General features: G+C 29.0%; 1 protein-coding gene across 1 annotated transcript; it reads right to left on the bottom strand.

The window, feature by feature from the left end:
- Positions 1–8631: 8631 nt before the first annotated feature.
- Positions 8632–15462, bottom strand: LOC114388328 (polyadenylate-binding protein-interacting protein 9-like). The gene is made up of 10 exons (XM_028348749.1): positions 14801–15462; positions 13810–13920; positions 13456–13500; positions 11236–11308; positions 11020–11132; positions 10590–10649; positions 10342–10389; positions 10185–10253; positions 9089–9150; positions 8632–8997 (listed from the first exon to the last, which is right to left on the bottom strand). The coding sequence occupies exons 1-10, from the start codon at positions 15050–15052 to the stop codon at positions 8940–8942; spliced, it is 891 nt and encodes a 296-aa protein (XP_028204550.1). The 5' UTR covers positions 15053–15462; the 3' UTR covers positions 8632–8939.
- Between the last annotated feature and the right edge of the window lie 7956 nt (positions 15463–23418).

The following is a 23418-nucleotide window of genomic DNA, read 5'->3' on the forward strand; positions in this document are numbered from 1 at the left end:
AAATGAGTAAAGTTTGGAACATTATGGCTTGCGTGACAGGTAATACTCTTTCTCAGCAAATTCATGTCATTAGCTTAATGAGATCCCCTAGGACGCTCTTCTTAGCTAGTAGGATCGTGCTAATTTCAAAAGCAGTTATAAATTTTGTTAAATGCTAGTATAAATTAAGAAATAAACATTACATATTAAATAATTAAAGTTACGGACCTTTTATTATTTCATTACTCAATATATAATTTTAGAAAAATCAATACGATATTTTTTATTGAAATTACTGAAATAAACCTCTTATTTTAAAAGAATAACACTGTTTATACGTATATTACTTTTCATTTATATAAATTTAATTGGAACATACTAACAAAGACCTTTTACATGGTCATAATTTCATTCAATTGTAAATCGTCACATAACTGAAATTTATTTATTTTTGTAACAATTAATTTAAAAGTAATATCCATATAATTTTTAATATATTGATGGTCAGTATAAAAATATTTACACTAATAATATATCAAAATTAAACTTTTTTATATTTTATCATGCATGATTTTATATATATATATATATATATATATATATATATATATATATTATTTAACGATTATGCATGTCACTTCATATTAATGTAAGAGAATCGAGACAAGAGTTACATGCAACTAATGTTACAAGTGTTAAAGACTAACACTTTGGAGTATTTTTAGTGATTCATTGAGATTGTGTTTTCTTAAGAAAATTGAGAATTTAAAAGTAACCAAAATTTTTTTTAAAAAAAATAATGTATTAATATTATATATTTCATTAAATACTTTTTTGGTGCGATCCATAAAACCAATGTTTTTTAAATTATATTAAAAAAAAACAGACTTTCGAATATAGCTGTCACGTTAATCATTTCCTTACCCATTTTGGTATTTTTGTTTAGATTATGTCAACAAATGCATGGTTAAGAGGTGAAGAGCATAAGAGGTAATGGAAATCTTTATAGGATAGGAGATTGAATAGAGATGGCAAAACAATTCATATCTACGGATACATGCGGGTGAAATCCATATGGATTGTAAAAGGGTAGTTAAATAGGTACTCATGAGTAATTTCAATGGATTTTTTTACCCAATTGTTAAATGAGTGGGAACAGATATCATACTATCCATACTTGCATATATATCCGCTACCAGCAAATGAATAAACTTGTTCCATTTTTTTTTTTTTAAAAAAAAGTATTATGCTCTCAACTCTCTTTTGCACTTGATCTATAACATCATGGTCAACTTTGATGACTTTAATTTGATTGCATAGTTAGTAGTAATTTGGGCAAAAATCTGTTTTCCCATAACAATGAATTTATACAAATTTCTAGTATTTATACTGTTGCATCAAAAGTTAATTAATTGGCTAATTTTTTTATGTATAATCAGATTAAGTTTGTGTATTACGAGATTCATCATCTTATCAGAATCAATTTTGGAGTTTAACTTGTATATAATAATTCCTACAACCGAATATTAAATAGGCCAATCTACAAGTTAAACTCATCACTCTTACACCAGACATTATGACAGAATAGTTTAACAATATTTCAAAAGTTTTTTTTTTTTTTGCAAAATATCCATGGATACATATATGGGTATATAAAAATCTGCTAGTAATTTTCTCAACGAAGATTCAACAAGTAACGAGTAGGTATTTTAACTCACGGGTATTCATGCTTGTCCCGCTCGATTGTTATCCCTAGGATTGAAGTTCAAGCAAACGTGTTATAGACGTATAAGTAATATAAAGTAATCATAAATCTTTTTCTTCTGTAAACCCTAAACTTAGCTAGCTCTTAGAAATCACACACTCTAATGAATTTGACAAAGAAAGTGAGTTGATTATCCCATCACCTATGACAAGTTGACAACCTAACAAAGACACTCCCCTCTTCTCGTATATAACCCTTATTGCTACAGGCCTTGAACAACAATTTTGCTAACAATGACTCTCAATAATGGGAATAACAAATCAATTAAAACTTTAGTATTCTACCTTTATCAACTTACAAACACATCAATGATCCAAGTTATAGGCACCAAACTTATCTACTCTTGTTGAATATTCTAGTTTATGTCTAGAGTATGTTTCTCTTAGGTAGAGACTTCTCTTTATAGTGTTTCTTTATCCCAATCCCAACAACACAAAACCCAAAAGAATTTCACATTGGCCAAAGTGGTTGAGGAACGCGCGAGGGTTGTAGACTGAAACATTACTGAGAAATCGATTCTGGAAGCAACGAACGGTGGTAGGAGGGTTGTCAAGAATGGATTGAAAGGGATTACAGGGGAATGAGGGATGTTCTGATGGAAATGGTCTATGATAAAAATGTGCATCTTAAATTTATCTAAAAGGGCTAATAATTGTGGTGCATGGTGGGTGGTGTGCATCCTAGCTTTCTTCTACTTCAGAAAACCTTATGTCCAATTAAATAATATTTAACTAAACAATCCATTTAAACATCTAAAAAACCATCAAATGGATTAGTCCAACCCAACTTGCCCCTGGACCTAGGCTGTTACTTCGTGCACCCTTTCCAAAATATTTATTTACCTTCTACATTGATCATTACAAAAGTCAAAAAAGGAATGCATTTTGGACTAAAAATTTATATTCTGGATTAATCAATTCGAAAGTCATAAAAGAAGTGCAGGAAGCAATAACCAAGACTTATTGGGGTGGCGGGTTGAAGGGTTGAATCAGTTAACCCAACTTAACCCATTATGATAGATTAAGTGGGTTGACCCATTAGATTCAACTCACTTTCACATCCTACATTTTTGCCTTTCACAATTTTTATTTAAGATTATGGCTTAATTAAATTTTTCATACATGTAATATCGATTATTTTTAAAAAAATTATCTAAAATTCATTTTTTTTCCATATACTTGAAAATTTTTTACATTTCATTGTAGTATCTAAAATTCATCAAGCTGTTAAGTGATGATGTGACACTCTTTCTGTTACGTCATCACTTAACGGATACAGCTTGACGGACGACAGATATTAAAATGAAACGTAAAATTTTTTCAAGTATTTGGGAAAAAAATAAATATTAGGTAATTTTTTAAAAACGGACTATATTTCAATAATGAAAAATTTAATTAAGCCTAAGATTATTTATGTGTGTTATTTTTTAAGTTCATTGATTAATTTTATCTTTATTGTTGTAAGCAGAGGAATTTTCCCAACACATAATTTAAAGCAAACGACCCTTTAGGGGTAATTTTATTTTTCTAAATTACCAAATGGGGATAAATTTTAAATAAATACCCAAAAATGAATAAGTTATAGGGTATCTCATGACTTTTGGGTTCAAAATTGTAAATTATTTTATGACTTTTGATTCTTTTTTTCTACTCAAATCATAAAAAAAAAATTATGAGTTTTTAATATTTTTTTTTAAATTCGACTTTGAAATCGTAAATTATTTATGACTTTAAAGTCGTAAATAATTTTATTTGAATTAATATTTTATTTTTTAGTTTTATTTAATATTTTTATATATTATTTTATTTAATATTTTATATATATTTTTATATTTTTATTTAATATTTTATATTTTTGTATATAGTTTTTATTTAATACTTTTTATTTAATTTTTTTTATTTATTTAATATTTTCTATATCTTTTCATAATGTTGAGGTTTTTTTTTTTCTGAATTGTAGGACATTTCAACGAGTTTGACTTTAAAGTCATTCATATAGCCACATCTTCATTTTATTAGTGCTTCATTTATAGAAAATATATTAAATAAAATAATATTAATAATATAGAAAATATTAAATAGAAAAATATACAAAAATATAGAAAATATTAAATAAAACTAAAAGTTAAAATATTAATTTAAATAAAAAAATATATGACTTTGTATATTATTTTAGTTTTACTTAATATTTTCTATATTTTTTATATTGTTTTATTTAATATTTTTGTATATTTTTTATATCATTTATTTAATATATTTTCTATGAATGAAACACTAATAAAATAAAGTTGTGATTATATGTATGATTTTAAAGTCGAGCTCAATGGAGTGTATTACAGTTAGGAAAAAACCTTTAACATTAGGAAAAAAATATAGAAAATAAAAAATATAAAAATATTAAATAAAATAATGTATATATAAAATAAAATTAAAAATAAAAATGCTAATTTAAATAAAATATTTACGAGTTCAAAGTCGAATTTAAAAAAAATAAGAAGTTATAAAAAAATTTCAACTTTAATAGAAAAGAAAAAAAAAATAAAAATCATAAGATAATTTATAACTTTGAACTCAAAAATCATAAAATATCTTACCACTTCTTTCTACATATTTATTTAAAATTTACTCTTATTTAATAATTTAGAAAAAAAATCACCCTATGATAATTTATAAGTTACATGTTGTTGCTACTAACTTATTGAATAAACCAAATACTTCTAACAACTTATTTTTGCAAAATAAACTAATCTACAAACCTATAAACTTATTTAATTGATTTGCCCAATGCCAGCTGCATACTATTCTACTATATCCGTCATTAAATATTCAAGTAAAGTTAGAAGACAGACGTGGCAAGTTATGCAAACAGTAATAGACATATTGTATTAAATACAGCTATTGATTCACGAGCTTAATAAAGTACATTTCTTAATTTTATTTTTTCCATTAACTATTACCACCGTTTTATTTTCTAAAGAATATCACGTACTTTAAAACCGACAATTGTTCTTATATTCAACTCTATGAGTAAATCAATATCAACTATTACGAAACCAATATGAGCATGTTCAAGAACCTATTATAAAATTGCGATGGAGGTAAATATAATTTTATCAATAGATCAAAATTCTTGTTTTTCCGTATTTTCAACTATAAATTAAATATATATTATATTGTTGATCCAAGTAAAATTAAATTCAAATTTTTTAAAGTTCAAGCTTTAAATTTCACACATAAAAAATATCATTAAAAAAATTGGATAAATAGCCTCTTTTGACAAATGCATTCCTCAAAGATAAAAATACAAAATTTAATCATGAAAGTGTAAAAAGTGCAACAAATATGTCGTGCCGTTAACTTCATTCCGTTACTATTAGTAAAATAGCCTACGTGGCATGGAGGGAACAAATTTGTCGCTAAAATGATTGCCGCCAACATAGAGACATATTTGTCATAATATTTTTTTGACTTTTCGTGTTCCCACTTCGCTTACAAATGCATCCCTTAAAGATGAAAATGCAAAATTTAATCCCTGAAAGTATAAAAAATGCAACAAATATATCCAGACGTTAATAATAGATTGTAACTAATTATTATTATGTGTTTATAATTTACTACTCCTATTTGTTTAGTACTTATGCAATATATTTTTAAAAATTTCTTTATATATATATATATATATATATTATTTTGATTTCCTTGTCAAACCTTAATCTTTGCTGTTAAATTTTTTTTTATCTTATACCTCATATTTAGATTGAAAATAATATATCAAGAATTTTGAATAGAGAAAATACAACTGGCCACGGAACTAAATTTATTTATTTATTTATTTTAAAAAGAGAATTTAATCAACTTTTTTTTAAAAAAAAAAAAACAAATCTCACAAAATTTAAACTAGATAAAACTAAAGTGAAATTATAAGTCTTTTTCCTTAACTAATAATATATATATATATATATACCTCAAATATAAAAGGCTTTCATTTTTTTAAATGGTAACTCAATTTTTTTACATCATAATTACCATTTAAAAAAATGAAAGCCTTTTAATAGCAAAGATTAAGATTTGACATATTATTTTCAATCTAAATATGAGGTATAAGATAAAGTTTTTTTTAACAGCAAAGATTAAGATTTGAGAAGGAAATCAAAATAATAAAAATATATATATTAAAAGAAAATTTAAAAAATATATTACATAAGTATTAAACGAATAAGAGTAGTAAATTATAAACACATAATAATAATAATAATAATAATAATAATAATAATAATAATAATAATAATAATAATAATAATAATAATAATAATAATAATAATTAGTCACAATCTATTATTAACGTCCGGATATATTTGTCGCACTTTTTATACTTTCAGGGACTAAATTTTATATTTTTATTTTTCATATTTGTCAATGGAGTGAGAAGACAAAAAGTCAAAAAAATATTATGACAAATATGCATTTATGCTGACAATCCATGTTGATAATCATTTCAGCGACAAATTTATTCCTCCATGCCACGTAAGCTATTTTATTAATGCTAACGGAAGAAAGTTGACGGCCGAACATATTTGTCACACTTTTTATACTTTGAGCAATTAAATTTTGTATTTTTATCTTTCAAGGACGCATTTGTCAGCGAATTACATATTGAAGGACAAAAGTAACTATTTGCCCAAAAAAATTCACTAAAAGCAACAAAAAAATTCACTAAAAGCAACCTCTCAAATTTTTAATGAATATTAGTTATTAACAAAATAATGTGTAAAGTACAAATAGACTTCCGGTTTACCCACTAACAACATCCTAAAAAATTTTCCATTTTAATTTTGCCCAGCAAATTAAATGAATACATTCGACAATAATCAGATACTGTCCCTGTATCAACCTTTACCCTAGCATGTTTTCCATATCTAAATTTTTAATTAATACAACTCATTTATCCATTAGCATCCTAACGTTTCCAAAAAAGCATTTAGATATTAGAATCAATTCCAGCTTTAGTGGGAATCAAAGATGGAGGAGAACTGCCAAAAGGAACCACACAGCACTGTAGATATCACACAGGGATTGATGCTATGCATCTTACATTAAAAAATTTGATAAAAAGGTGTTATGTTCAGAATCAGATATTTATGCATGTTCTGTAGGGGACCTTTCCTTCTGCTCACAAACATAGTAGTTCTTATAACCAGTGGTTTTACTGGTCCAACCAAACCTGCATATGTACCTATATTCTCAAAAATAAGTGGAGATGCTGCTTAATCATGAGTAATGTTGAGGTACAGGTTTCCCAGATAAAGTACATTAAGCAATGATACATTCCAATTTGTTTCAGAACAAAGATCAACCGCATGAGCCAATGCCACAGAATTTAATAATATATGCACAAGGAAAAAGAAAGAGTTGAAAAGCTAAAGGCAATCTTATCAAATTGGGACCAATTATCAACTTGGTCGGAGTACTAGGTCATTGGGACAAAAGTCAACCTAGTGAATCATCAGTTGATCCGCATGAACGGGTTTATACTAAAAAAAATTTAAATTATTTAATATCATGTAATTTTGTACATTGAAGATTTAAAATTTAATAAAATTCAACATATTTATAAGCATGTATAGCTATGCATTTGTTTAAAATTTTGAAAATGTAACATATTTGTTCATAATTCAATATAAATAACCTTAAGCTAGAATTTAAAATATATATCATTATTGTGACAGACATAATTTAACATACATACGAATTAGTCAAGATAAAATAAAAAATGACAACAACTTTATCACTTCAAATTTTAAGATGCGGTTATGCTTGATAAAACAAATAAGCCAATCTATAAATAACATAATTGTAAAATATAAATTAAATTTTCTAATATGAGTGATGTTCAACTAAAAAAACTCAAAAATACTTGACCCGCTAGTCAATTGGGTCATTGAGTCACCGGTTCGAGGCCGGATTGTGTGAAGTCAGGACCAGATGAGTGACCGGTCCTCGAGCCAACAAATCAACCCAACTGAGTCCAACAATTATGGCTAAAAGCTTATAAACTAATTGATTAAATTGAAAGTATTTAGTAAAATTGATTAATAAATTAACCGATAAATTATAAGTCAATTTATTTAGTTTTATAAACTAGTTGAAATAGTGCTGTCAAAATTAAATTATTTGAGACAGTTTATTAAAAAAAAAGCTAAAAGTAATTAAACTAATTCTATAAAGTGGCTTACTACATACTGCACCACAATCATGACTTATTAGTATTTAATTAAAAAATTAAGATACACTTACAATATATGGATTTTTTATCAGATCATAGAGTTCCATAATAAAAAAATTGTAATGACTACTTTAAAAGTCATAATTTCTAATTGATTGACCATGTAAAAATCTTTATAATGGTTATAAAAAATATACTTAAAATATAAGTATTTTTTTTACAATATTAGCAGATCAAAGATTATCATAATAAAAAAAATGTAATGACTACTTTAAAATGTCAGTTTCTAATTGATTGATCCATGTAAAAATCTTTATATTGATGGTGTATAAAAAATACACTTACCATATAAGTATTTTTTACAGCATTATCAGATCATAGTTTACCAAAATTAAAAATAATAATTATAGTGACTACTTTAAAAATTATAATTTCAAATCGATTGACATGTAAAAATCTTTATATTGGTGGTGTATAAAAAATAAACTCATTCTATAATTACAAATTATTTGTCATATAATCCTTTTCATGTTTTAATGTGCACCTACCTTTTTAATTTGAGGGAACTCAAAATCACATCTTCACACTCACAAATCTTTATTGTTTGAACGTTTGCCCTAATTAGATGCTAAACAAACTGAACTCACAAATATTTACGACTGTAATTGTGCAAAAGATTCAAGCTAAATTAAAGTACGATTAGTACTAGCTCCGAGTAACAAAAAAAACTGAAACTAGACCATTTCAATGTAGATGCGGTATAAATACTTCACAATCAAAGACTGGATGCTAGGAAGTTTAACTAGTGCATGATAGTTATAAGCTCTGGTAACAAAAAAGTAACTGCTGTTGACAGAAAAAGGATGGAAATACTGAAACAAACAAAGGGAAGTTTCACCACCCTTTCTACACAAGTCTCAACTGGAAAGTTGAAGCAAATATCCACTCACAAATCTTTCACGAAGACGATCAGTTAATGAGACGCCGGACGAGTGACCCTTGGCCTCACTGGAGTCTTTGAAGGACTCACCCTACAGAATGAGAATGAAAATCAAATATGAATCAACAAATTTTAGTCGAAACTTGCATAACAAAAACTATGCTTCAGTAAAGGCACCAAACCTTATTGGCTGGGTCCCCAAGAGCATCCCACTACAGTTTAGTGCAATAATAGCACTTTCAGCCTGCTCAAGAAGAAAAACAAAGTCAGCCAAGATAATGGTTCCTCTTGTGCAAGTTAACATGGTAAATGCCACTAACAGCACATCACGAAAGAAATCATTAAATTCTTTAATGATGCATGTGTAAATGTTCTTGTGACATGTTTTACAAAACAGGAGAGAAAATTTTGATGATTTCATAGAATCATAGATCACCAAAATTTTGTGCATGCTTGTACCAAGGAAGACCATTTTTGTGAAATCCCCTATTAGTTAACAACTATGCTTCAAGAAGACAAGAACAGGACAGGAGCTCAATGAAATCTAACTCATCCATACCCCTTTTAGGTATATAAAAGTAAAACAATAAACAATATTTGCAAGGTTAAAAACTAAATTCTTAGTAATAGCTGATTCTTTTAAAAGAGACTAATTCCTTGAACATTTTACTCTTTTACATATTACAAATCAAAAACACGAAAATGAAAGTTTGGTAGATTCATGACCACATGTTGGTTGAATATAAACTGCCCTTCTACCTGTGCAGGGGGAAGTCAGTCGTAAATTAACAAATCACTGAATCAGTAAATGTCTATACAATAAATAAAACAGATACACTTTGTGAGAACTTTAACACATACTTGTGCATAAAACAACAAAAACTTTATCCCACTTGGTGAAGTTGGTTACATGGATCACATGATACCATTGGGCTCAGTTAAAGACCAAATTCTCAAGGATATTATTCACCGTGAGCTCTCTCATAAAAGTTTCCTTTAATGTGATCCTAGGTCTCCCTCTCTCCCTAACACAAATACTGGTGATAGCTTGAAAGAAACTATCCATTGGGAAAGACATGGGGCTCAAAATGCATAAGATAAAAATTGTGAAAATAAAAATTATAGAATAGTTACAGTTGCCAAGAATTACAAAAGTGAATAGAACCACAAAGAATCCATAAAATAATCAACATAGGTTGAATAAGTTGTTCGTGATGCAGTTATTCTCATAAACTATGTGCAGCCAATTAATGGCAACTAGTATAGTCAAAGACTTACCATTGCAAATTCCACAAAAGCAATTCGAGTTGAATGCACGTGGTCCCCCAAGAGCCTCAGGCGCATAACCTGTAAAATAGAATGGCAATGTAAATGAAAATTTATGACATAAATATGATCCAACATATATCATGAAACAATGATTTTCTGGTCTAACCTCGCCACAAGCTGATTCAAAAAAATTCTTCACTTCAGCTTGAGAAACCTGCACTCATATTTGAGAGAAATGTGATAAAGCATCAATAGATTTAACTCCAATATTCATCTATGCAAACCATAGATGCATGTATTATAATTATCCTAGTAAACATATTAAAGATACCAAATTAAGTAAATACTCAATACCATTTCTAAATTAAATAGTTTTACCAAAAATATGTTCTTTAATTTCTCAAGTAAATATACCTTTTTATCAATATTTGTACAATAGACAGTCCGGGCACACATTTCACGCTCATCATCTGACTGTATGTTACAAAAGAAAGAAAATTTAGTAGACCAGAGATTTTGAACAATGAAAGTATAGTATCAAAGTAGCACATACACAATGAAACTATAGTTATCAGTTATCAATAGATTACAAGCTCTTTCAAATTTTAAGAAAACTTTCATTGAAAAGAGAAAAATATAACATAAAAGGGAGACTGGAAGATAATAGAAATCATGCCGCAAAACAAAAGTAGATGGTAAACATGAAATCTTTCAACAATGCTGAACAACTGTAGGCATCATAACTATGTCTAAATCAGTCAAATAATTCCTATCATACAGCAAAAGGGCAAAACTACATCTAACACTATGTTTATGTATAAAAAGGATCAGAAAGTATTCATACCCTAGGGAGGAATGTAGGATTCACTGGAAGAATGGCAGTTTTTGAAGGAAGAACCCTGACTGGATAGTATCCAAGCACAGTACCACCAAGATTTAGAGCGGTCCTTGCACCATCTGTAAACACAAATTCATGAAAATTGCATGATATTGGTTAAAAAAATAAGTCTGTGTGTTAAGGAGAATTTGAAGTGAGTAGGATTTTCAGGACAAGACTTACACTCATCTGCAAACTCAACAAAAGCAAAACGGAGAACAGAATGTGGATCACCACAAATTCGGCAATCAATTACCTTCAATTCAAATGACACAATAAATATCATTACTGCCTAAGTAGGGTAATAATCATAACAAAAGATTTATCTTTCAAATTTAAATCCTAGATATTCAGCCAGAGGAGAGATATTACTGTACCACAACATGCATCAGATAGAAAGGTGAGGAAGCGCATTCAAATTTCTTATAAATTCTTCCAAGTGACTACTGCTGCTAGTGAAGATCTTGATATGTCAAAGAAAAAGGACCATGTAAAATTAAAAATTAGCAGGCTGTGTGCCAGTCAATATACAAGAAAGATGAACCCATTTCACCGGTGAATAAGTGAAATCTACTTAATTACAACAGCAACCAAGCCTTATCCCATGGGGTGGGGTAAAACATAGTCAATCCTGGATTGCAGCATGGAGTGGCCAACCCCAATAACACTATGATGGGATAGCGGATTGTAGGATGGAAGCTATAATTAAGAAGTCAATAACGATGGGAAGGGAAGAAACTAAAGCTGAGGCGGAGGTGCTCTGTTGGACTAGTTTTGACTAACAATGCCATGGCTGCACCAAAGGACAGAATTTACAATCGAAAGAAAAAGAAACAGGATAGAGGATAGACAGAGAATTTGTCTGTGTGAAAAAGAAACACAGATTGGAATCCTGGAAGAAGTTGTAGCAAAAAACAAAGGGTGGCCTGTGAGCAAGAACTATTGTCACCAGGGTCAAGACGGAGAAGACTCAACAGAGGTTAAATGGCATCCAAAAAACATGTTAGGGCAATACTGGAGAAGCAAGGGATTTGCCAGGAAGTGTATCAACTTCCAGAGATGGGTAGTGAAAAGGAACAGAGCTTCAAAGAATGAAGAGTGTTGAGTCCAATACTTATTCTGTCGGGGGAAAACATGTGAAAATTCAAAATTCACCTTAACAATCAGGGGTAGTTGAGCATATGATATTAAAACAGGGATTTAATGGTCTGCTAACAATAGTGACGGTCGCAATTAGTCCACTACCTGCTCTCCGTTCAGGCTACTATTGTCACTGCACAAAAAATGGAATGCAATGCCCCTTTTCATCACAGCCAGGCCATGTGATGCAACAATAGCAGTGCTATAGTGCACTATTAACTACAGTCATGGATTAACAAAACCATTGGGCTCTATCAAAGACCAAAGTTTTCTTCTGTCTTCCTCTACCTATTTTAATAAAACTATCCTCCATGTGGTGGAATTCTTAATTCTACACAACTAAATAAAGATAAATATATGAACACAAACTCAAAAGGAATCATAATCAGATTGAGAAGGTCAAAGAAAGCAATAAATAATTACGATTCCTTCAGATGAACAGATTACAATTTCCTTTTTCGTAAGGATTTGAGATTTCTAACTAATATCATAATCTAGTCATATATATATATATATATATATATGTTCAGTGAATGCATATATGTACCATTTACAACAGATGATTTTGCAAAAGAAATTTATTTCTAGATAGCAATGAAATATTCCCAAACAAGCCAGAGGCAGTTTTTTAAAGAAAAAATCTTCATATCAGTTCTATGATCTTGTTATATCAGGTCCAAACAAATTGAATGGGTTTAAATGGAAAAAATATACCAATAACAGCATCCAAAACCTCATAACTAACACAGATTAGCATAGTCAAGAATAACTGTAGCTGTAAATTGAAACAAGAGAAAGAGAAAGAAGTGCTTTGGATAGCCGACTGAAGAAAATGACAGCAAAAATCAAGCAGAAAATGGAGTGAAGAGTTCATTCATGTAATAGGTCTGATCCATGCTCCATTAAGAGGCATAGTGCAGCCAACTGTGTGGAAAGTAGACAGAGCTAAAATCTCACAAAAGAGAGTATCAAGATGGATAGGGAAATGTTGGCAATGCTTAGCATATGGCACAATGTGAGGGAAAAAGAAATTCCAGCAACCTAGGATTTGCAGAGTTTAAAAATAAATGACAAATAAAGCTAGGTGAGAACCATAGAAAAGATAATGGTAACATATGACAATCACAAAACATAGTTGCACAGAAAAAGTTAAAATACTGCAAACAAATACCCTAGTTTAAATTTATTAACCAATGTAATATTTGTACCTAACTTTAAACTAAGAAAGAGTAATCAAGCTATCAATCAAGGCTGATAACTTACTTGTCCACAGCTGCTGAATAAAGCAGCAAGCCGCTCCTCAGTAACCTACACCAGGACAAAAGACTGTTAAAATAATTCTGTTATCTATGATTGGAACAGAACACTAAACAAACTACAACAACAACAAAAGACCAAATCACATTAGGTGAGATCGGCTATATGGATCACAATTCACATGACGCCATTCAACTTGGTTAAAGACCAAATCATAGTGAGTCCCAAGCCCGGGTAAAGGAGGAGGATTGTGCTAGACCCTCAACAGCCAACGTAAAACTCATTGATATGCCTTATATGGAATGCTAAACACACTAAATCAAGATAAAATTTTATTCATGCCATTCTCAATTCACTTACATGCTGATCAATCTCAGAAACATATACTGTTCTTCTAATGCTATCTTCTCTCTGAGCCTTTAGTGATCTTCCACTCACCTTTCTCCTTCCTTGGTTAAAACTATTTCTTCTCTGCAAGAGATGACAAAAGTGAAAATTTTCAGTAAACGCAATTGGCATCAGGATTAATTTGCACATAAAATGCCACATCAATGATATCATTCAAATCATTTCAACAGAAACTGGAATCTTCGCATAAATAAAATGTTATAGGCCCATCGTAGCATGACACGTGTCATATAATCAATTTGGAGTTAATTGTACAACATGAGGACGGATAACAGACACGACAAAATTTGTAGGTAGTGCCACAAATCTGAAAAACATACTAAACTACAATGTAAATTGAAGAGAAAAACAAAAATTTGTCTAGCTGTGTTGTGATTACTGAAATTGTAGAAGATTGCAGGCAAATGCAGCCACAATTGTGGTCACAATGCATTGCATAAAGCTTCCAAACTGCAGTATTGCATTCACAATTTTAGTTGCCAGCCATGACTATAATAAACACAAAACATGCAAATATAACATGGAAAAACAACATCCATTCGTATAGGATGTATATAACTACAATCAAATACCAGAGACTCAATTCAATTCATCCCAATTTAGAATTTATAGCCACACAAAAATATTGGCACTTCACTGAATAATTAAGATTGTTTCAAAGCAATATTGACATTCCGCTACGGTGCCGTTTCTCTTAGGTGGTGCAATTGGAATTTCCTTTGTGAATTTTTTTTCCTTTCTGGATTAACAGTAATTGCTATTTGGTTTCCCATGCACGGTCTTTCACTAAATTCATTAAAATTCTGTCTTTACCAGCCAAAAACATTGTCACATGAAAATTTTAATTAAGTATCAAATTTCCATACACAAAATTGACGACACAACCCTGCAAAAACCCTCACTAAAACCGAAAAATGTGAGATCAAAGGCAGAACAATCCTACCCTTCGATTGTTCGGGAAATTCTCATCAGCAGAGGGCTTAGTGCTGACCAGAAAGTGGGTTGGTGAGAGCTGATTAAAGCCCTGAAAGCGATTATCATGATTGGGAGAATATGATGAAGGGAAAAACTCCTTCGCCAAAGGATTCAACTTTGTGAACATGTCAACCAGCTTCTGCACACTGAATTCAGATTCAGCCTTAGGTTTTGAGTCCATTTTGTTGGCATCAGCGGGAATCTCAGCAACCGCAGCCATGGAAAATCAAACAAAAGCCACCACCCCACAAAAACCCTCAACAATTTGCAACACTAAAAATCCAAAAGCTGATATTTTGAGACCGGAAACCAAAGAGAAACACAAGGAATCTGTGAGATTCCCTTGTTCTGCAGACACCCCAGAAAGAAAGAGAGGGAAAAAAATGCAGAATTTGCAGAAGTAGAAAATGTGATCAGATATTTTTTTTGAGAGTACGCTGTTTCAGAAAATTGGAAGTGAACCAAAACCCATTTGATCAATGCTCGGAATTGCTTAAAAAACAATGAAGCAGCAATGGAAACAAGGACAATTAGGGTTTAGAAATGAATCATCACACAGCTGAGGAGAGAGAGAGAGAGAGAGAGAGAGAGAGTAGAGGTGGTGTTTGGAATAGCATAGGCTTTGGCTTTAGCTACTCTGTCTTGGCCTTTGCTTGTGCTGTGTGGGTTTTTTCTTTCTAATTTTTTAATTTTGAAAATACAAGTCTTTGGATTTTTAGTTATTAAATTTGATTAGAATGTATTAATTGTATAAATACTTTTAATATTTGGTTTTTTTATTTGTTGAACTTTTTTTTATTGTTATAAATGCTAAGATTCTTCGCTATTAATATAATAGTAATAATAATTAGTCTAAAAATTATATTTAAAGTTATTTCTAATTTGTTGATTAGATAAAATATAATAATATTGAAATTAAATTCTTAGATTGGTATGGAAATTCTTTGATTGGGCTTCTGCTAATAATCTTAACATGTCAAATAGTATTAAGAGTGCCTATTTGTTCTACTAATTTTGCATAAAGAAATAAAAACAAACTCTAATTTATTTTTAAGTTAGTAGATATAAAAAGTGAAAAAGTAAGAATACACCTATCAATGATTTAAATTAAGAAATTAATCAGAATGTACTTATATTGTAAAAAAACTGATTTAATTATAAATCATCATATATATATATATATATATATATATAATTAATCAAGAAAAAGTGACATAATTAACGGATAATTATGTTTTTTAAATATATGGTAAGGAGTTTAAATTTTAGGTTTAAGTATATAAAAGAACATTTGTTAAAAAATAATAGTATCTTAAATAGATCTTGATACTTAAAAAAAAAATCATCTCTAACTTTTGGATAGGAGATACTTTGGGTTCATTATAAAATTATTAATTTTTGTAATACTTATTTTAAAAGTCACAATTAAAAAATTTTAATTAATTGATCATATAAAAATTTTATATATATCTCAAAAAGAAGTTATATTGGTCAATCCATAGGATTGACAAAATGGGGAAAGTTTTTAGTGTACTCACAATGAGTTAGAAGATATATGTAATTTCTTATTCAAGACAAAAAAAAAATTATGCTGATCAAACTTTTAAATTAGAATATCTTACAATTTTAAACTAATTTTTTCAATTAATAATATATACTTTACTTTTATTTTACATATTTGTTTACACGTTAACAATGTTTATTAATTCTTTTAATATTTTATTAAAAGCATATTAAATAAAAATATATGTTTAATAACTTAACAAAATAAAATAATATTTACTGTTTCGTATAATAAATAGAAATAATAATAAAAGTATTAGACAAAGATTTAAAAAATTATTTTCGTTACGTAACTATTATTTGTTGTCTCCCAGAATTTTCAAAAAATAAATTAAGAGAATTAGAATAAAATATACCACAACAAAGTTTTATCCCACTAAACAACTGATTAGATGAGATTGTGATAGGTCCTCCACCGCTAACGTAAAACTCTCCGTTATATTTATCATGCATTATTCACCATAGAATTAGGGGTAGAATATAAGTGAAAGAAAAAAGTGAGAATATTTTATAGTAAACATATTATTAAAAATATGCAGTGTGAAATTTTATATATATATATAAAGTGTGTTTATATAAAAATATATAATATGTCAAAATCGAGAGGGCAGGTGTGTTTGAAAAGAGGGGAAGCTAATGCTATTTAATTAATTAAAAAACAACTGATGGTTCAAGTGCATGCTTTTGTTCCTTTTCTGATTTTGTGTTCCATCGATTGGATACGTCACCCCTAACTACACCTTGGGCATAATTGCTTTTAGTTTATTGGGATTCTCAAATTGATTTTATCCTATTTTTTCTTTGCTCTCTTCATTAGTATTGAATTTTCTCCCCTATCTTTCGTACCCAATTAAAGGGAAGTTTTTTTTATATAAAAAAAATCACTTTCATAATTGTTGCACTTTTACTTTTTTATTTGTAAATTGTAGAATGTACTTGATTTTAATTAAATGTAGGTGTGTAAAAGTTTAGCACCCTTTTCATTTTGGTGCGAGGCACAATAAACATGGCAAGGGTGGGGCTACGTGGGGTAAGGGGTTTATTGTCTTTATGTGTAGTTTTAAGTGCACATGTTTATTTCGTCACCATCAATATATTTTTTAATTTAAGGTCTGATTTGCGAAAGTTTGTATTTTAAACGGACCGCATAAGTTTAATTCGCTAAATAAATAAACTTCTCTTTAAGACTGTGAATTTAAATTTCCTAGAAGTTTGTGGATAAAAGATCAATCCGCAAGTCTAAGTAGTAATTTAAAAAATAAAAAGTTGAAAAATATATAAAACTACAACAACAAAAAAAACTGAGTTTATTTTTTAAATTAAAATCAATCACACTAAAATATTTTAACATTTTAAATATAACAAATTAATAATAAAAATTTAAATTAAATAGAAAAATCCTAATGTAACAAATTAACAATAAATTTAGGCATATTAAACAAATAGTACACAAGTGATAGAGTATGTTAGGTCCGCATGTTGAACGGGCCAGATTTCAAAAACTTAATATAACTATATGAATTTTAAAAAAAAATCATTTTCGTAAGGTCCACAAACTTAAATGGCCGATCCTTGAGCATAACTAAATCCCGTGTACTCTTGGTTTGGTCACAATGTCAATAATTTTTTTTTTTCCTTAAGATCACAAATATTTTCTTAAAAATAATTATATTTATGAAATAACCAAGTTAATTTTCTAGTTAATTTTTTATATAAGTTTCCTAAATCTCAATACTATAAATTGATTTATTCTTTTTTAAATTAATTACATAACCTTTTCATTTTTCAATACTTATATACAAAAATTACATCAAATACAGTTGTTCGTGATTTTGTATGTAAGTGAGAAGGTGAACATATTCAAGTTCTAAAAGAAAAGGCAATTGTACTTGTTAATCATATTTATTCTATCCCACGAAAAAATTCACATTCAGGACGTAAACACTCAGTTCATTTGATGCTTTTATAAATGCAACTAACATCATTGAATAAGATACATCGTTATTTTACAATATTATCCTAATGGAATATTCATAAGTGTTGGGTATATTTTGTAGGTATTCATCCCTCTTACTTAAGTGTTAGAAATATATCAAAGTCTTGCACGAAATTAAAGAATTTAAACATGTCAATTTTTACTTTGGTCGAGTGAACAACCAATTTATATGTATATAACTTGTGAAGTTTGAATTCATCACCTCATCCACTTATATAATTTATACTTTGGTCGGGTTGAACTTCAATTCAATAGAGCAAAAAGAAACTCTAAATAAAGGATCTCAATTATATAATTTGCTTTTTAATATTTTCTACCTCTATGTATGGTCACCTATTTTAATTTTTCATATTTACTTTAGGATAAAGAATTAAGAAGTTGTTAACCCAACATGATATCTTTTCAGCTACTCCAACTTATAAGCCCCATTAAACATTAGAAAGTTAATTTAGTTTCATTGAAATTTTTTATGGTAATATATATCATTTGTCTTTAAAAATAAAAAAAAGGCAATATCTTTATTTTTTATTTCTAAAAATGTTGATTAATTTTTGTTATTATGTAGGCGTTCCTTGATGATATAAATACTCCACCCTTATGGAGTATGGAGACAATTGTTCCCACAAGAAATTTTTTTACTTAAACATATTGATAAAAAAATAAATAAATTTCCTCCATAGAAAAATAGGATTTGTCCCCATAAGATTTTTTTTTTAAAATGAACATAGAAAATTATGATTTTCGCTCTTCTAATATTATGTACATAAAATGAGTCAATGACATAAATACACACTTTATCCAATTGTAATTTGTAAAAATTTAGTTAATTTAGAATTTTGTCACGAGATTATGTATTTTATAAAAACTTATATTACTAATATTTTTTATGTAAACATATTACAAATGATTTTTCCCACTAAACAAATTTTTTGAATCCGCCTAATTATATGACATATCTTTAATCCCTGACCAACATCCAAAGAATTGAAGCTAGTTTATAGTAGCATTATAATTGTTTGATGTTGTACTATTTTGGTTATGATGTCATTAAGGTCAATGAAATCAAACTTTAGTGTAAATCTACACATTTCTACACTAAAAAGTAATGCAACCGTCACAAAAGAAGTTTATGAATATAATCATAAGTTTTAGGGGCTCACTTTACATGTAAAAGTCATAAAGAAGAAGCAACAAGGCATAACTTTAAGAATTAATAATAATAGTAACTTTGAAGCTTTCTCAAATTAATCACTAGATAAAGTATAATCCAACATTTAAGTTTTACATATACATTCTTCCTAATATAATAATGTACACTTAATTCAACAAAACTTAATCATACTCTCTGGCCATTATATAAATTATATATACAAGCAATCATAATATGTACGTCCAATTTGACTATTTAACAAAAAAAATCTCCAAGAAACATACAATATTCAATATTCTAAATGTACAAACAAGTTATTCTAACAATTGATACAAATAATCTAATCACTTATTGTGCTTAGAGTAATCTACCGACAAATTGGTCAACTGGGTTTAACCTCATTAGAACCAAACATTTGATCATGGAGACTCCTTTTTCATCAAATGGCAAACAATAATGCTCTCCTAACCTTCTAAATGAATAGTTGTAGAACAATAACAAAACAAATATTTGGGTTAGTTGAAAGAAACCTCAAATTTGGTTCATTTAAGGAGATTTTCCTTACTTGTCCTTGATTAAACAAAGTTTGACCAAACACAGAAATTGAAATTATATATTTTATAAAAAAAATTTAATATAATTAATAAAATAATTTATACCTATTTGTAAACCTTATTAAATATGTATTTTTATTTATCTTAAAATATTTTTGATTAAATTTAAAAATGAAAAATAAATATCTAATAAAAAAATTTGAAATATACAATTTCAAATCACTTGACTACACTAATTTTTTTTACCAACCACATTGGTTCTAATTAAAATGGTTAGCTTTTTAAAAGTTAATTGGTCACTCACTAGACCAATTCCTTGTCATTCTAATTGAATTGATCAATTCGATTTTAAAAATTATGGTCCATAGTTTTAGCTAAATTTAATTATTGTTGTTATTGTTCAATGAGAAAGATATGTAGCAAACTAAGATCTAACAAAAGTCACACCCATGACATCAATCAAAATACGTGGACTGAATTCAGGAAGATAAGCCTCCCATATTACAAAAGGAGTAGAAGAAGACGATCTTTGCTTCGATAGCTATCTGCAGGTTGATTTGCTTCCCTTAAAATGTGATGAAACATAAACTGTCATGGTTGAACTACAAGCAACTTGATAGTGTTGATGATTGCACCATGTGTATGCCAAGGAGGATGACCATTTGTGAGAAGAATATAAGACATTATTAACAACTTGGTTTCACAAATAATTTTCCTAAAATAATCGTCCCAAACTACATGTAACCCATTGAGGATTACCAAGAGCTCAACTTGCATATTTGTGGTAAAGCCACAAGTTCTAGAAAAGCTCAATAACTATTTTCCACAAAGCATGCATCTTATATAAGTCCACCAAAATTATAGATACTTGGGTTTTCAATACTATTGTTTTCTACATTTAGCTTCACATGATCTTCATTCCATGGATTCCAAGCAATAAATCTATGAGTTGGACCCACACTTGAAGTATGACTAGAACACAAAATGTCATGTGTTGACTAGATCTGACTAGTAGTACACAACGTTGTCCAAATTTTTCCCTAAAAAACCTCCACATTTCATGCTCTCCTAATGTGTCATAAAGCACACACAAACAAAACACCTTATTGCTATTGAAATTGGTTGTAGAACCATCTATCTGCTGCCATTGTATAGAAATCTGGTGAATTGTCCATGCCAAGAGAAGACCAATTTTGTTTAGCATGGGGATAATTTTTGAGCAAATGAATGACATCCTCCTCCTCTAAGCCACACCTACAACAAAAAGGGTCAAAAGAAATATGTCACTTGAAGTGGAAAACATTAATAAGAAGGCTATTTTAAAAAAATAAGCCATATGAAATGTTTTATGCTTTTTGGAAGATTTAGCTTCCAAACACAGTTCTAGCTCACTGTAAAGGCTAAGTGAATGGCAAGCTCTTGAATTAACAAATCATAGAGAATTTTTGCAATGTAAGTTCTTGAATGAGATGTGTCTCAAATAATCAAATTCTTGGTCTGTTCATGAAGAACCAAACTCGTCATTTGTTGTTTGATGTAGTTGGAAATATTCGAGTAAATAAGACCCCAACTCCAACTCCTTCCACCAAAACATCTTTGATACGCAATTGTGTGCCACTTATGTGAACGTAACCTAATTGTTCACAAATAGGTCCTTCATCAAGCCAATGAGCATATAAACAAATGAAATGTCACATTTGCCAATAAGTTCCAATTATAAGAACAACCCTTCTTTATAGTGGCCTATAGTAAATTACCCCTTGGCAGACATTTATCAACCTATGACTTATGAAGTTCATGCAACATGGACTAAACATGTTTTCCCAAAAGGTCCATATTTGTTGTTGTTGGTTTCATCCAAGCTTATTTGTGGACTTGGTCCTCATAATTTGTTGGATAGTCTTTTGGTATGACTTGGATAATATGTTTGAGGGATTCTATTTGTATTCTTTTTTTTTCTTTGTACTCTCTAACCATTTTTTGGACAAAAAATACCTATCTTGAAAATTAAATTTTGAAACATATTTTTGAAAAATTTTGACCATGCAATACATTAACACTCCAAAAATAATTTTTTGTTATGTATTATGTAAGGTTATGTTTTATTAATTGATTGTTTAAGTGATTTAATTAAATTACAAAAGAAATTAAATTTAAGTAAAATGCTTTAATGAATTAATTAATTGATGAGTTAGTGATGTTGATCATGTGTTCTATGTGTATTGGTGAGTTTTGGTGTGTTTGGGCCTAGAGGAATGGACTTTTGATGTATGAAAGGGTAGGTATGCTTAGTAGAAGCCAAGATGTGGAGAGAGAGAAGTTAGAGAGTCACTAGAAACCTCTCACAAACCCTCATATTCATAAACTTCTCACAAAAGAAACTCTTCATTTTCCACTCACTTCGTCTTCTCCAAGAAATCACCATTGGAGAAGTTTAGAGCTCTGGCGCTATGCAAAAAGGAAGCTCTTTTTCTCCCCCTTTAATTTTTGTTGATTGTCCTTAGGTGAGGTAAACCCTTCTTTTCCTCTCTGTGTTCATTCTTATTTTTCTCCATGAACACCCTTCAAAAGTCCATGAAAATGTTCATTTGTAAGGTTTTAATGTGTTTTATGTTGGTTTTGGGGTTTGGGATGGTATGGATGATGTAGAATTGTTGTAGGAGTGAAGGAAAGCTTTCATTTTGGACTCAAAGTCTCTTCCTTTATTCATCTTTTTCATCCTAAAGCTAACTCATTGAGTTGATAGGTAATGGAAGCTTACCTCTTTCTTATTTTGGATGTTTTTAAATGTTATAAAATGTTTTATTGAAGCTTAAATATGTTGTTGAATATTTTGGATTGAAAGGAATGATTTTGTATTGATGAAAGATGATGTCTTGGCTTAAAAGTCATAACTTTATGTAGCTTTGAATCATTCTAACTAGTTACATCATGTGGTAATCGATTAAAATGAGCTCTAGAGGTTGATTTTGGATTTTAGGCTGATTGTAATCGATTAAATAGGTTTTTAATCGATTAATTCGAGCCTAAGGACTATTTTGTTTACCTGAGCTCTGTTGTAATCGATTACAATAAGTTATAATTAGTTACAATGGCCAAAACTTGGTCATAGAGTTTTATTTTGTAAACATGGTCTTCATGAAAGTTGTAGCCTTGGATGTTAGCTAACTAATTACTTTTATTTCACTTAAAAATGTTGTGTGTAACTCTTTAAATGATTAAATTAGTGAACAATGGTCAAGTTATCAATAATGAGTAAAAGTTTTGTATGGATTGTAATTTTATGCATAGTATGCTTCTAATTTAGGCTTTTCAGAAAAACA

Source organism: Glycine soja, chromosome 15 (genome assembly GCF_004193775.1).
Source record: "Glycine soja cultivar W05 chromosome 15, ASM419377v2, whole genome shotgun sequence".
Lineage (NCBI taxonomy): Eukaryota > Viridiplantae > Streptophyta > Magnoliopsida > Fabales > Fabaceae > Glycine > Glycine soja.

What these genes read in the sequence shown, in the direction of transcription:
- LOC114388328 (XM_028348749.1), bottom strand. Translation starts at nt 15,052, where the DNA reads ATGGCTGCGGTTGCTGAGATTCCCGCTGATGCCAACAAAATGGACTCA. An exon ending in TTTCTGAGATTGATCAGCAT is followed by an intron (nt 13,501 to 13,809) that starts GTAAGTGAATTG and finishes GTCCTGGTGTAG; the next exon opens with GTTACTGAGGAGCGGCTTGC. An exon ending in TGTTGAGTTTGCAGATGAGT is followed by an intron (nt 11,133 to 11,235) that starts GTAAGTCTTGTC and finishes TTGTGTTTACAG; the next exon opens with ATGGTGCAAGGACCGCTCTA.